The sequence below is a fragment of the Pleurodeles waltl genome, chromosome 5 (genome assembly GCF_031143425.1).
Source record: "Pleurodeles waltl isolate 20211129_DDA chromosome 5, aPleWal1.hap1.20221129, whole genome shotgun sequence".
Taxonomy (NCBI): Eukaryota; Metazoa; Chordata; class Amphibia; order Caudata; family Salamandridae; genus Pleurodeles; species Pleurodeles waltl.
In genome coordinates this window covers 885,474,635-885,490,067 of record NC_090444.1, presented here as the reverse complement: position 1 = coordinate 885,490,067, position 15,433 = coordinate 885,474,635, and the positions used below count along the sequence as shown (strand labels likewise).

The following is a 15,433-nucleotide window of genomic DNA, read 5'->3' as shown; positions in this document are numbered from 1 at the left end:
CAAAGAAAAGCAGTTGGGAGAGCCCTAGGAGAATCAAAGGCTGACTGTTGCCCACTTTCACAGCTCCTCCTGTGTATTTTCTACTAACTGTCAGGCATACACACAGCAAGAGCTGTGAAAGGCAAACACTCCAGCTTCTGAGCTGCGAGAGGTAAATCCTGTCTCTCCCAGGAGACTTCTTTTTTTTTTAATAAAAAAAATGGGAAATAACACCCTTACCATGCAGGAAGTTCTAAAGTCTTGAAGCCTACAGTAGGAGGTTATGCCACCCATCCAACTTTCATATAGCCCTTTGCCTTGTGCCTAGAACACTGGAAAGGGCCTACAGCAGCACTTTAAGGCTATATTATGCCCCCATCATAACTGGTGTACCCTGTATGCCATGGAGTCCTGATAAAACATGTTGATCGATTGGACACAAAAAATAAAATCTGTGCCTGGTCAGATCATTCAAAAAACAAGATTGGTAAAAAATGAGAAAAACAAAAAGGTGATGGGTAGAATGCTTGCGTTACTGATAATTATTCAGGGCCACATTCCAGGCCATCATTTTTTTGCCCACCTTGCCACAGTATACAGAGACCAGCCACATGCAAATCAGCTTGGTTCCTTATCTAATCGAAACAGTCCAGTCCTAACTGCCTGGCCATGTTCCATCAAGATAATAAGACAAGTAACTCCATCCTGGTTTCATCCTATAGCTGTTGAAAAACAATGCACCCAAGTGATTAAGGTGCCTGAGATTAATTCAAGCATTCGCTCCATTACTTTGTTGAAACGAAAATAGAACAGCAGCCATTAGCTAAATAAAAACCATCATGGATAATTTCATTTCTCACCTGCCTGGAGAAAGGAAATTGTATACTTTCATAGCTTTGCATTAACAAAGGTCTCTTGAGCCAGCCTTCTGCACCATGAGAAAACTGTGTTCCTGCGCTTTAATTTGATGCAAGTTTATTGTACAGCATCACCATCAGCAAATAACTAATAATAGTGCATATCTGTAAGTTAAGGGCTCACAAAAAATTAAAGATCTGCGCCAAAAAGCCCACAGACTGAGAAGAACCCAATGGAGAATGACAGCTCAAATTACGATCTCATTCCTCTCCTTTCCCAAATCCTTTTTTGGATGCAGATGTATCATCTTAAAATGTAAAAAAAAAAAAAAAAAAAAAAAAAAACAAACTTTGATCAAAAAACAAATCACAGCCAACATCTTTAAGACTGCATTTTGCGTAAGGCCTACCTGTGCATTCTCCTAATGTAACAAACCTGCAAACATTGGACTTATTAACGGTCCTCCTTGGTCTACATCTATTAGATTTTGAGTCTATGATGTGAGTGACAAATAGCTGCCTGAAGTTTTGATTACTATTTTCTGCTCAGGCCTAAAAGCAAAAGTGGTACAGGTAGAGCAAAAGAGGATTAAAACGTGTTTTGCATGTGTGCTCAGTAAGTAGAGAGCAGTATCCTACAGCCTTCCCTTAGTCAAATTTATCTGAACAAATTAAATGCTTAATCCGTTAGCAGCACATCATGATAATTGTAACGGAGGCCCAATGATCTGTGGTCCATAAACAAACGAGCATTGGCAAAATCTGCCTTTAGTCATAGTCTTGAAAAATATTCCAATTTACTGTGCTTTTACAGTCAAGTTAGGTAAGGGGAGCTTTAGAGCATGGGGTGCATATGTGAGTGTGTGGCATTACAGAGAGGAAACAGCAAAAAATACATGCACTCGAGGAGTACTGCATGAAAAAGAAAAAAGTATCTCCCTGAATGTGAGCTGTGGAAGGACATAGAATAAAAAAAGTGATAGAGATATGCTCCAGATATGGGGCAAACACAAGAAGAGGAAGGTAATCCATTAAATAAACAACAAACAAATCTGTAACGCTAACTCCACCCAATGGTAAACAATGCAAGTCTTTGGTTTGATTCACAAAAGGCAATTGCCTCTTTTTAGGCGAGACCTAAAAGTTTATTGGCTAGCAACATGATCAAGGTTTTGTCTAAGTTGCATGATTCATCGAAATCTGTAAAGATTGTGTGGTTCGAGAGTGCAGGCACCGGGATCAAATTCTGGAGCTAGTCTCTCAATCCTGATGTTGGAGCACTGGGAATCCCTAAGCATCAAATTCAAAAATTGGTCCTTTGAGGCAACTGGGTTGTTGGAGATCCAAAGTGGATCATTGGGCTAAAGAAGAAATGAAAACAATAATAGAGCAATAAATAGCAGATATTCACAATTTAAGAACAAACGAATCAAAATGTACAACTAAAACGCCTTATTTAAAAATATAATTTACTTTCACATTTCAAGTCACACTCACTTCATTATAAACAAATCAACCACAATAACTAGTGGTGCCCACCAAGAATCATAAAAGTTGTAAAACAAACAGCTTCCGGAAATGGAGTTGCTGATATATAGAAGTCTGAATGCACATTTAGAACTGTGACATCAGTTTCCCTATTGCATATTCCAGAGGAAAAAAAACAACTTTGAAAGTCACTTTCTTCTTCACCTGCATTCAAATGATTGAAGAGAAAGAATACCAACCAGCAACGGACTGGTTTGTGCAAACCCAGATCACAGTTCTTACTGAAAGCTGTTAAATGCAAAGTCATATTAAATTCTTCATACATCAAAAAAGTGCATCAATGTTTTCGTACAAAGAGAAAAATCTGAAAGCCACTATCAAACAAGTTCTTGGGTGTGCGGCACACAATACACCACACAAGTATATACTCTGCTCATAGAAATGTGACATATTTACTGCAAAACATGATCAAAGAATTTGGATTTTGTGATTTTTTTTTTTTCTGTATAATGCGCTTTGTTGAAATCTTCTTTCAGCGAGTCCGAGCAGAGTAGCATCTCATGTATTCTGTCAACCACGGATTTTCGGATTGGGAAGTTTTTCTCATTAGGTTTCTTTCCACATCTGCAGTTTGCGAACGTTGCTTCTGCAGCAGCTGTTTCCTTTTTTCTTTCTGTCTTCTGTTTTTCGCCCTTAACGCGGAATCATGAATCTACCAAGAATAAACAATCTTTTTTAAGAGTCAATACAATGCTGTGTGTGAAATTAAATTGAAAAAAGTGGGATCTCAACTTTGTTTTGCAAGAATCTGTGACAAGCTTGCGCCACAATTAGTTCAGCTCTCATGTATTTAACTATGCAGACTAATACAAAAATACCAACACATTTGAGGCCTGATTACGACCTTGGCGGATGGGATACTCTGTCACAGACATCCCGACGGCCTTTTTACAAGTTCCATAAGATATAATGGAACTTGTAATATGGCGGGCGGGATATCCTTCACATTTGTAACTGAGTATTCCATCCGCCAAGGTCGTAATCAGGCCCTTAGACTCTAGTTTCTGATCAATGTGTTACTGTAGTAATAGACTGCTCAGTTAATCCCCCATTTTGTCTCAAAGAGGCCAAGCCAGATTCACTGTTATCTGGGATACAGTATGTGTAACAGGACACAGGGGGCAATATTAATTTCTACCCATTTATGAATGTATAAAGGGGCAAGAATTGTGTGCCCAATACATCCGTCTTGTTCAGGAGCACTTAATTATAGGAGCAAATTCCTCTCAAAATCAGCCTTCTTAGGTTCAGTGTAGTATCCCTTACTAAATTCTGATAACTATAATCCCTAAGAGGATACACATTTTTCCAAGCATAAAGACAATGCCTTTAAGATACATTTTATAAAATAAGGACCTCTCAATTTATAGTTACTAAGAAAAATGAAACTAACAACTTTTCAAGGCTATCACAGGGGGGCATCGCTGAAATGAAATGGTTATTTACTAAAAGACTGATTAATTTTTGGGAATCATACGCTGTGTTCGCTGTAGTTTTTTGATTTGCCGTGGTTGATGTTAGACGTGTACACCAGAAGCCCATGTACGTGGTTTCTATTTTTTGATTTTCCGTCCTCCCCCATACACACACACTTTGAAGACTTTCTCAGCCTTTCAGCTTTTCTTCTACTCCCTTTGTTCTTTTAGTGTAAAATACCTAATTTCTGAGGGGGTGGGAGTGTTGTATGTGAATCCTGAAAATTATTCAAGCTGCAAAACTACTCCTAAGGTAGGTAACCATTTTGTTTTGCAGTACCATTCTTTTCTGGATTCACATGTTGTACATTCATTTTGTGGTTGTATCCTTTACCCCTGGAGGGTTTTGTTGCAATGAGTTTGTGTTCGCAAGCAGGTGCTCCAATGCCCTACCCATCCTTATCTATTTACTGGAGTGTCCACACAATAGCGTTGGGTGACGATATGTATGGATACCATCTAGCTGCTATTGGCATGATCGCTACAACAGCAAATGTAGCCCCCAATTTCCTAAAGAGTTTGCTTGTTTCTCCTATTTTTTTCTGCGGATTGTACTATCCTTTGCGCAATGGACCCCTTCAACACAAGTGAGCCTCTTTTTCCCCACTTTATGATCTGTTTTGCTTCTTGGAGGTAATATATGACTATCCCTTGTAAATTTAATGTATGCAGTTCTGTGTGGGTCTCTGGCTGCTGGAAGAAACTTGGCAGCTGGATAGTTTGATTAACGTGGAGGTGTGAGAAGACCTTAGAAACTGAGCATGTTCCCATAACCACTATGTCCTCATGTGCATGCAAGTAGGGTTCCTGTGTTCTAAGCACCTGTAGATTGCCGACCCTGTGTAGAAATGCAATGCTAGCTCTGAAAGTTGTTAGCTTAAGTATTTGTGTTCTCCTTATGTATTGGTTCAAAGGGATCCTTTATCAGGCATTTGAACACCATGTTTAGGTTCTACATGGGAGTGGATACTGACCATTGGTGTGCTTTCCACATTGCATTCTCTAACCATCTTTCAACTTCTCCATTTGTATTCTCTAGAACCTGTCACTATGGCTGCCAGTGTTGTGGGTTTTCCTTAGTAGCTGGGTTGGACACCCTTATTTTAGCATTAGGCCCTTAGACTGTGCCTTTTACACGTAGACACTGTTTTATTCATTTCATACTTTTTAGCACATCTAGCCTTTAACTTGATGTTTTTATATCTTCTTTTTGCAATCCGCGGATTCCTTCTGGAAAGACAGTTGTCTGTGCTGCACATTTTATCAGCCCTTTGTATACATTACACCTTGTGCCTTGCTCAAGGCTGTCACGTTGGGTACCGTGGGCGGTTTGGACTGGTTTGGGGGCTTGAAGCCTTCATAAATGTCCTGGATTTTCCAGTGGAAAAAAGTGTTGAGGTTGTCAAAGAGGTCTTGGGAGGGAGGGATGTATGTATGTATGAGGTGTCTGTCCCAGGGTTCGTGAACTCTTTGACGATGGCAAAAAGCTATTTGCTATTATGAGCGCTGGTGCTGAGGCGTTCTTGAAAGGCGGCTTTTTTGGTGGTTCTGATGTTCTGGTGGTGCACGGTGACTCCATTCTTGTAGGCTATGCAGTCTTCGGTTGATTTGCTGTTCCTCCATTTCTGTTCCAGTCGTCTGCAGGAGAGTTTGGACTCTTGTGAGTTATTAAATTAATCTTGTGCATTAAGGAAATTACTATTTTGACTGGTGATGTATTTAGTTAAAATGAGTTAGACATAATTATTAGAGTGAGTTACTGCAAATCGGAACAAGCATTGGAAAAGCCAAAAGGACGTGCCTCTGAGATTTTTTGGTTTTGTTAATATTTCTTATTTTAGCCATTTTGCAAATGGCTGAAAGTAATGTAAAAAAAGCTGTATAACACAGCCAGCGGGGTGTCAGTTATACCACTTTGTTTTTAATTATTATGTTTTTTAAGTTATGCTGCACTGAAGCCAATACTGCTGTATAAAATGGATAATAAACGTGGGCAAAGCTAATGGATCTCGCTTAGGTGAGACCTATTGGCTTTGCCAATGCTTGGTATGGAATGCCAGATGGTGTTACTGAGTCCAAATTCAGAAGCATTTTAGGACCATCCAAAAGCTGTCAAAATGTGCCGTATAAATGCACTGAATGTAACAAAGTTGTAGGAAGACAGAAAAGTCCAATAGGTTACAGCTTTTGTTATATTGATACTTTAGGCTATGTGTTACTTTGGGTGCAATAGTTATAAAATAATCAAAAAAGCACTTCTGATTGCTTGTTTGGTAGTAAAATATGGCAATAATTGAAGTTCAGATGGTTTCCTAGAGCTTGTGGCCCCTGTGCCACTGGACCTGCTGCACCATCAAAATCATGGCAACATGCGGAAATCGGTTATATCCAGTAATGTATGTGTTACGAAAAAGGCACAGTTACAGATGGAAGACATAAATATTTTGTAGGTAAACAAACACAAGAGCTTTCATAAAAAGAGCCTTTAAACTTATCGAACTCTCCAAAAAGAGTTGCCAGAGATTTCTTAAGTTAAAGCATATGCTTTACACATCAAAGTGTAAACAAAGCATTGTTAAATTGTGGTACAATGTGGCTGGCTCTTTTTTCTGTCAGCGAACAGGCCATGAACAATATAAATTGCTCAAGATCACCAAATGTTAAGCCAACTCTGACATTGAAATGCTGTTTTGTACTTTGTTCCTAAAAAGGTAGTTTGACAAATTAAATGGACTCAAAGAAGAATTTTGCAAAAAATGTGCAAATGTTTTGTGCAGATGAAGAAAAAGATACCTTTTGATATGGCTATATTTAAAATAAAATAATAAAAAGGCACAAGCAGGCTCTATGGAGTAAGGATGCTTTCCTCTTTTCTATAAAGGCTATCACTTTGAAGTCAGCAGAAAGCAAATGTGACCGATAAGAACAAGATTTAAAGGCCTGTCGACAGAAAAGGAGTTAGTGGAAGTATTCGGTGAACGCAGCTTTCTCACCATCAGACGGGACAAACTGAACCTGGAGAGCCTAGAACAAGTACAGCCCAGCAAATGGGAAAGAAGAAAACGTGTTACAAAGCCAATGGCAAGCGACGGGCAGAATACATTCCTATGCCAACTTTCTGAAAGTCCCCAAGATGTCTTTAGCAAACCAGACAGTTTCACTCTCTAGTAGGCTGTGGCCTAAAAAGGTGTGAAATGGAGGAGGCTTGGTATTGTGAGATAGCAGAGAAGCTAAACAGAATGGAAAATTTTGACTTATGTGAGCAAGATAAAGTAGATAGGTTAGAAATTTTTCATATTGCATGAAAGGTTACCCAGTAGGAGAGTTTATGGTTTGTAACAAGGGTTATGATTATTTACTGAAGTACAGTACAGAGTAAAGCAGCAGGCATGTGCAAGGTTGGGGTAAAGACAGAGGCACTAAGGCATGTAGAGGATGTAGTGTAAGAAGTGTTATTCAAATAGAAAGGCAGAAGAGACACTAAATCCCAGCTGTAAATCAGTTTTTTTCTACTTGCATGTTTTTTGTAATGTTGAGGTAGGATACAATCAGAGACCCTATAAAGAGTAGAAATAAAGATTGAAAGTTGATTACCCATGGGTAAGTGATACAAGTTGTTCCACCTTTGGTTGCTCTGTTTGGCTGTTACTGGTGTTGATACAGTCTGTTCAACTTTGCTCTGGCCAGCTCCAGATGGCAGACCTGCTTCTCCTGCATTCTCAGGAGGTCTTGTGAGTTTGGTAGCTTCATTATTGCCACATACAACATCTCTACCAAGTCTGAGACCCATGTCTGTCTCGCCCCTTTTTGGTGTTCAGAGACATGGGCAATTGATTACACTTATCACCAATGGTATCAGACGCATGGGTGAAAGGGTCAAATTTCTGACCAGTCTGTTGATAGGGCATTCCCCAGGACAGGTGGCATGGGTATCAAGATACAGACTCAGTACTTTGCGTTTCCTGGTGTTGTAAACAGGTCTAGGTCTGGTGTATCCCATTTGCAAAATACCCATTGCAGTAATTCCTTCTTCAGGTCCCATTTGAGCAAGGTAGTTTTTTTCCTGCTCAGCATCTATGATTGGCAGATGTGCAGCTATCAAGCTTATGTGTCTGTATACGGCACTACTACAGATGTCCTGGACCAATATGGATAACACACTTGATTTTTTTTCCCTCCATGCTGATCGAGATAAAACATTGTAGCTGTGATGTTGGTCTGGGTGTTGTAAGAAACTGAGTTAATAATTGAGGGAGGCAAATACCCAGTCACTGAATAAACCTAAGCTCAACCCCCTGGTAGCTATGGCACATAGCAGACTGATTTAAATTTGAAGCGCAGTCTAATGTATTTTAGTAGTACAAAAAAAGTAATCAAGTCGAAATTGAAAACCATAAAAATCACAAAACAAATTAGAAAAATAGGAGTAATCTTTAACAGAATGATACCAAAATGACAAGAATCTAATATGGGGAACCGGAGACGTGATTTTTAAAACTTCTTAGTAGAAATAATGCCAAACAGTAAAACTTGCCAGTGACAACCAGTGGTCACAGTAGAACAGGACCTAATGTCTGATACACTAACCAGGTTTGTCCTGCTCAAAGATTTTACCTTCAGACAGAGGAGGGGGGGAGAGAAAGACTAAGTCCAATCTTCTAGGCTCTTCTCAGGTATTCAGACTACAAGTTCAGCCATCTTCTGATCTTCCAAAAGTCCAGAAGTGTTCAGATGAGTGCCTGGAGATGCCTAAATGTATGCCTGACAGTCTTAATACAGTGAAAGTCTACGGCCACACTAAACTTGGAATCTGAGGGTTGGCAGTGTGTGTATAGAGTGTACTATGGTAATGCCAGTGTCCACTCACAGCCAGCACTAAAATCCAGTTTTAGGTAGTCCCTGTACCCCCAATAAACTTAGGGAAAGTGGTCTCAGAGCAGAGCTGATCTTTCAGCAACCAGACACTGATGCACACAAATTGTTTTGCCTTTCTGTTTGCCTGAGTTTAAGTGCCTCAAATGTCATTAAAAACCCCGGCAGACCTGCCAATCAGGTCTTAACATTTTAGCAGGATATGACACGGTGATGACAACAAGAGGTCCACTGTGATGGAGGCTGGTGTGGCTGAAGGGACAACAGAAGGGTGCAGACCTGGGTGTTACCAACCTCTGCTTGTGACAGGGTAGGCCTCTTTGAAGTTAATCAATTCCTTGGGTCCAACCTACAGGCCATCCTGTCAAGGGTAAGACACTACCTCCACAAACCCAAGGTCTTGGGTCCCTGTCCGGAAAGCAAGTTCACACTTCATTCAGGCCCACTTAAATGCTGGTTGATGGCGGACAAAAGGGAGAGAGCAAACATGCAGATGTAGCTTCTTGGGGCTTCAGTCAGGGAAAAGGTAACTTTTTACATATATAATTAGTTGAAAAATATATTTCTACAGATTCAACTTCACCAGTGAATTAGCCTTAAAATAAATGTTTCAAAAAGAGCTAAAATTTAATTTGTAGTCATTTACAAGGCAAAGATAACATACATTAAACTTATATCCCAATGCTTACCTATGGGACAGAGAACTGTGCTAAGTGAAAATGGCTTTTAGTTGCAAGTCACTGTGAGGACATGTTTAACATTAACCAGGGGCACTGGAAATATGTGATTGTTCGGCTGAGTTTTTTTGGTTGTTTTTTTTGCATATCTATGGATTTGCCTTTTTTTCCACATAATCCATCATCTGCGGCATAATCTAGATATTAATAACAAAATAAATGTTTCTAGTTCAAATGACCGTGCAGTGGAAGGCCCGTTTGAAAAGCCTGACTGGGGACCTTTCTGTTGCTTATTGCTAAATGTGAGTGTTTACATCTGCTACTAATGGAGGTGCACTCTATGCCCTGACAGTGTTAAAAAGTGTAAAAGTTACAAAATAATTAATACTACCACAAAATGTGCCTTATTACAGTGCATAAATTGCCTTTTTGTGCCACAAAATTTAGTCAACTCGCCCCTGCCCATAAGTCTAGTGGCCTGACATTAAACTTTATATGTCCTATCTTTAAATAGCATGCACCCTTCCTTAATGGGCAGTAAGGCTTACTTGGGGGAGGGTGGGGGCTTATAAATATTTAAAAAGAGAGTTTAGGCTTGTTACAAAGAGCTTTTTTTTTTTTTTTTTTGAGAGGCTGAATTTGCAATTTAAACCTGCACAGCCAGTTTTCTGGCCTGCAGTCATATTTGCACTGTCTCTGCAGTGGGTGGCACAGTAAGTGCGGCAGCCCACTGGTAACATTGAACATATAAAAGGACTTTAAATTAAATATGCTAATTAGAAGTATGCCAATTTTATCACCTTGCAAGAGGGAGCACAGTCACTTTACCCATGATTAGCAGGGGTAAAGTGCAGAGAGTTTATAACCAGCAAAAACAGTGAAGACAAAAGTCTGAAGGTAAACCACATAAAAGATGATAATTTCCAAAGATATGATCTAATCTTGCCTTCAATGGGTGTGAAAAGCTTTTTGTGTCAGGAAGAATATCTTGAGTTCTATTTGGGCTCCATAGATACATGATGTTCATTTTTCCCATATGTGCTCCATACTCTGCATTGGTTGCAGTGATCACAGAGCCATTTATGTGAAGGGTCTGTCTATGTTTACGTTTCTCATATTTCATTTCTGTTTCATCTTCTGTACCCCCATGTAACAACCACTACAGCCTTTTAACTCCCAGTGGCATGTAATCATTTATTCTGTAACCATTCTTGGTTTGGTTAGCATGTGTAATGTGACTTGTGGGATACAGGAAGCTATAATGGCCATCAACTGCATTACTGTTCTCACTGTCAGAGACTGGTCCTTCTATTAAAGGCAAGTTTGCTTTCTCAATGCTAGGACTCTCTTGGAAGCTCAGAATGCTTTCACTTCTTCTGGGTATACTGCTGTGCATAGGAACACTCTTTCTTGCTCTGGTACAGGGAATACATTTAGTAGATTATGGTGAAGCCCATCTTGTAAAGTGTTACCAGAAATATCTGAACATTCTTCTGGCAGTGGTCTCACAACCTCAACCTCAACCTCAACCTCAACCTCGTCTTTACCAACCTATTATCCAAGTAAGACTATGTGCGTGCTACAGTTCTTCTTAAATGTGCAGTTACTACAGCCAGCCACTTTATAAATCCCTGGGTGAAGAGTTTATCCCAAAGTGTAAGATCTTGAACTTATTATCGACTGCAAGTCTGAGGTAATCCTTGTGCTCTAAGTTCTTCTTGAAGTGCAGGCAGGCGCCTGTGATGTCTAAGGTAGGCATGGAGTCCCCTTTTAGAAGCAAGGCGACCTTTTGTACTGTGGTCATTTCCAAACACTACATCTTGTTGCATCCATTTAGCAATTCAAAGTCCAATACCAAACCAAATCAGTCCTTATGATCACCATTAGGAGTATACTGACTATATCCCATGATTGACCTTTCTTCTTTGGATATTTTCTTGGCTTGCTTTAATAAAAGTTCATTTACCACTTAGTGCAGGTGAGATAACCTCTTCTTGGTGCAACATTTTGCTCTTGATGGCACTCTTGGTGCCTTTTTTTGTTAGGAGCCTAATACAATATCACTGTTCACTTGTCTGTGGCAATTGCCTCCCATTTCTGAAGGAATTACCCTAAGTAAGCCTCACTCGTGCTGTGGGTTGAGGGCATCACTTTGCTGCATACCCCATGCTCTTCGACGTCTGTTCTCTTCGCCTTGTTCTGCCCTGAAAGAATTGTTGTAGTGAAGAGGAATACATCCACAGGGGTGCTGTGCCAGGCGTGCCACCTGGCTTAGTGAGGCACATCTGGGGTGTGCTTGGCTGAAAACGCCTCTGCCCAGTGGTCTCTTGATTAATGCAGTGCCTTTTTTAAAAGCTCCCCGGAGCATCAAGACTCCAACTGCCTTTGTCATTTCATTGTTCTTGTTAGGTTGCAGCCTACCAGACAGTGCAGCTGTCTGGTCTGCTTAAGACATCTAGGGGAATTTCAAGAAGTTGAATTCATTCTGCTTGTTGATTACCATTGGCAACGTGTTTTGTAACTCACACTTTCTGTTCAATTTGCTGGCTTTAGGCTCTCGAAGTTCAGTTTGTCCCTCCCATTGCCTAAACTGTGTTTTTTGTATTCTTCCACAAACTCGCTTTCTGTTAACAGGCCTTTAAATCTTGTTCTTATTTCGTCACATTTGCTGTGTATTCCAAGAATAAAGTCAAATGTCAGGCACGGTCTTCCAAGGGAACTTGTTTACTTTTCTTTCTCTAACTTCAAAGTGAGAGAATTTATGTGGCAATCTTGCTGGATACTGGGGGGTAGGAAAGTTTATTTCTAGCACACAACAACTTAAATGAACTGTGTAAGTATTTCAGAATATATTAGCATTATGAATGCACAAATGAAGCACATTTTGGTTATTTCTGAAATGTGCTGGAAACAAATACTTTCAAAAGAGCAAAATGAATCATTAAACTGCAGTTTCCACAAATTTTCATCAGCGCACTGTATATTTCTTTGAGTAAAGCTTTATGTCCGTGCAAATGTAATGGTCATTTCATTTGAAAATGTGTTGTCTGTAACAGAAGTGAGATACTACACCATGAATACTCCGTTCTATGCCACACCACTGCACTCTGCACCACTCCGCTCAGCTGTACTGCAGTCTTGGCCACTCCAATCTACACATCTCCACTCTATTGTACTCAATGGCGCTCTGCAACACTGCACTATACACCAGTGCAAGCTACACCAATACATTCTTCTAGTCCGCACCCTACGCTACTTGACTCTGCATCACTGCCCTCTTGCGCCGCGCCACTCTGTGCCCCTTTACTCTGCAACTCTATGCAACACCACACTATGCCACTCCAATACACGCCACTCTGCCACTCCACTCTTCGACACTCCACGCCACTCTCCTCTATGCACTAAATAAGCAATGCTGGACAGCGGCCACACTGGTGAACAACATGGCTAAAACACTGGCAAATCCAATAGCTCTTGCACCGTCAAGACCTATTGGGTTTGCCAATGCTTGTTTATCTGTTGCAGTGCGCCATCTCCTGCAGGGCCAAACAGGTGTTTCCCCCAGTGAATGGCATATGTTGATGCAGGTCTGCTCTTCTGGCATAAACTCAGAGACTTGGAGCCAGACGAACGAGTTACTTACCTTCGGTAACGACTTTTCTGGTGGATACATTAGCTACCTGTGGATTCCTCACCTCATGAATACTCCCATGGCGCCAGCATTCGACGGAAATCTTCTTACTAGTCTCTGCACGTCGACGAGGACGTCACTCTAGCCCACGCGACGCCGTCTGACGTCATACAGGCAATAAGAGGTCCTCGACGACGTGCGGACGTCAGTACCAATCATTTTTTACGTGCATGAGAACAACCAGGCAATGCAATGAAAGAGCAAGGCAACATCCCATTACATTGTAAAAATACACAACATTGCATGAATAACTGTAAATCTTTTATATATATATATATATAACTCTCTCTTTTTTAAAATATATATATATACACATCAAGTATATACACAAAGATATATACATATATATAAATATATTATATACACATCTATTGCACCCTCAAAGACCAAGAGGAGCGCACTCAAGGATTACTTGGTAAGACCAGAAAGGCAACGGGGAGGCGGGTGGGACCGTGAGGAATCCACAGGTAGCTAATGTATCCACCAGAAAAGTCGTTACCGAAGGTAAGTAACTCGTTCTTCTGATGGATACAACTACCTGTGGATTCCTCACCTCATGAATAGAGTCCCAAAGCAGTACCACGCCCGGCGGTGGGTGCCTAAATGGTCAAACCAAGAAATCCTGCAGCACTGACCGTGCAAAATGGCCGTCCCTTCTGACCTCAGAGTCCAAACAGTAATGTTTTGCAAAAGTGTGAAGAGACGACCAAGTTGCGGCCTTGCAGATGTCGACCACAGGAACACCTCTGGCCAAGGCCGAAGTGGCCGACTTAGCTCTGGGAATGAGCTCTAATGCCCTCAGGAGGATCCTTCTTTGCCAAAGAGTAACAGATTTTAATGCAAAGAACAACCCACCTGGATAGTGTTCTCTTGTGGACTGCCTTTCCTCTCCTCTTGCCCACGTATCCAATAAACAGCTGATCCTCCAGCCTGAAATCCTTTGTTCTATCAATAAAGAAGCTCAACGCTCTCTTTGGGTCCAGACGGTGCAGTCTTTCTTCCTCTTTGGAAGGATGAGGCGGAGGATAGAACGTGGACAAAGTAATTGCCTGAGCCAAATGGAAGGGTGAAACAACCTTCGGGAGGAAAGCAGCCTTGGTCCTCAACACCACCTTATCCCCATAAAAAGTTGTATAAGGGGGCTTTACTGATAAGGCCTGCAACTCACTCACTCTCCTTGCTGATGTTATAGCTATCAGGAAGACTGTTTTTAAAACCAAATACCTCAAGGGGCAAGAATGCATAGGTTCAAAAGGGGACCCCATAAGGAAAGTCAGGACCAAAGACAAATCCCATTGCGGCATAACGAATGGCTTTGGAGGATATTGATTTAGAAGACCTTTCAAGAATCTGATAACAATAGGGGATTTAAATAAAGATGGTTGGTCTGGAAGACATATGAAGGCTGACAAGGCCGATAAATAACCCTTAATGGTAGCCACTGCACAACCTTTCTGCGCCAGAGATAGAGCAAAAGACAAAACGTCCGATAGATGAGCATGCAAAGGATCAATCTGCCTCTCTCCACACCACGCAACAAATTTAGACCACCTATTAGCGTAGATAGATTTAGTGGAGTGTCGCCTGGCCGCTAATATAACATCCACTACCTCAGGCGGGAGAGAGAAGGAACTCAGGTTGCCCCGTTCAATCTCCAGGCATGTAGGTGCAGACTCTGGAGGTTGGGGTGTAGAACCTGCCCCTGCGACAGGAGGTCTGCCCTGAAAGGGAGACGGAGCGGCGGGCACATTAAGAGTTGGAGAAGGTCGGAGTACCACACCCTCCTTGGCCAATCCGGAGCTATTAAGATTACTAGAGCCCGGTCTTGGCGAATCTTCCTCAATACTCGAGGAATCAAGGGTATGGGAGGAAACGCGTAAAGCAACTGGCCGCACCAGGTTATTTGAAACGCGTCCCCCAACGCTCCCTGCATCGGATACTGAAGGCTGCAGAACAACAGACAATGCGCGTTCTCTCGAGTGGCGAACAGATCTACCCGCGGAAACCCCCACCTCTGGAAGATTAAACGGACTTGATCTGGATGGAGACGCCACTCGTGGTCTGCCGAGAAGTGGCGACTGAGACTGTCCGCACGCACGTTCAAAACTCCGGCCAGATGGTTTGCTATCAAGCAAATCCGATGGTCCTTTGCCCAGGACCATAGTCGAAGAGCTTCTCTGCAGAGAAGGTACGACCCCACTCCTCCCTGCTTGTTTATGTACCACATCGTGGTAGTATTGTCCGTTAGGACCTGTACCGACTGACCACGAAGGGAAGGGAGGAAGGCCTTGAGAGCCAGACGTACAGCCCGTAACTCTAACAGATTGATGTGAA

At 41.5% G+C, this 15,433-nt stretch overlaps 1 protein-coding gene across 3 annotated transcripts in view; it reads right to left on the bottom strand.

The window, feature by feature from the left end:
• Nucleotides 1-2,286: 2,286 nt before the first annotated feature.
• Nucleotides 2,287-15,433, bottom strand: part of CCSAP (centriole, cilia and spindle associated protein) — a 93,347-nt gene continuing 80,200 nt past the window's right edge. For all 3 annotated transcript variants that reach the window (XM_069234988.1, XM_069234987.1, XM_069234989.1), the window contains one exon: nucleotides 2,287-3,036. In XM_069234988.1, coding sequence (XP_069091089.1) covers nucleotides 2,857-3,036 — 180 coding nt within the window. In that variant the 3' untranslated portion in view covers nucleotides 2,287-2,856. The remainder of the gene's footprint in view (nucleotides 3,037-15,433) is intronic.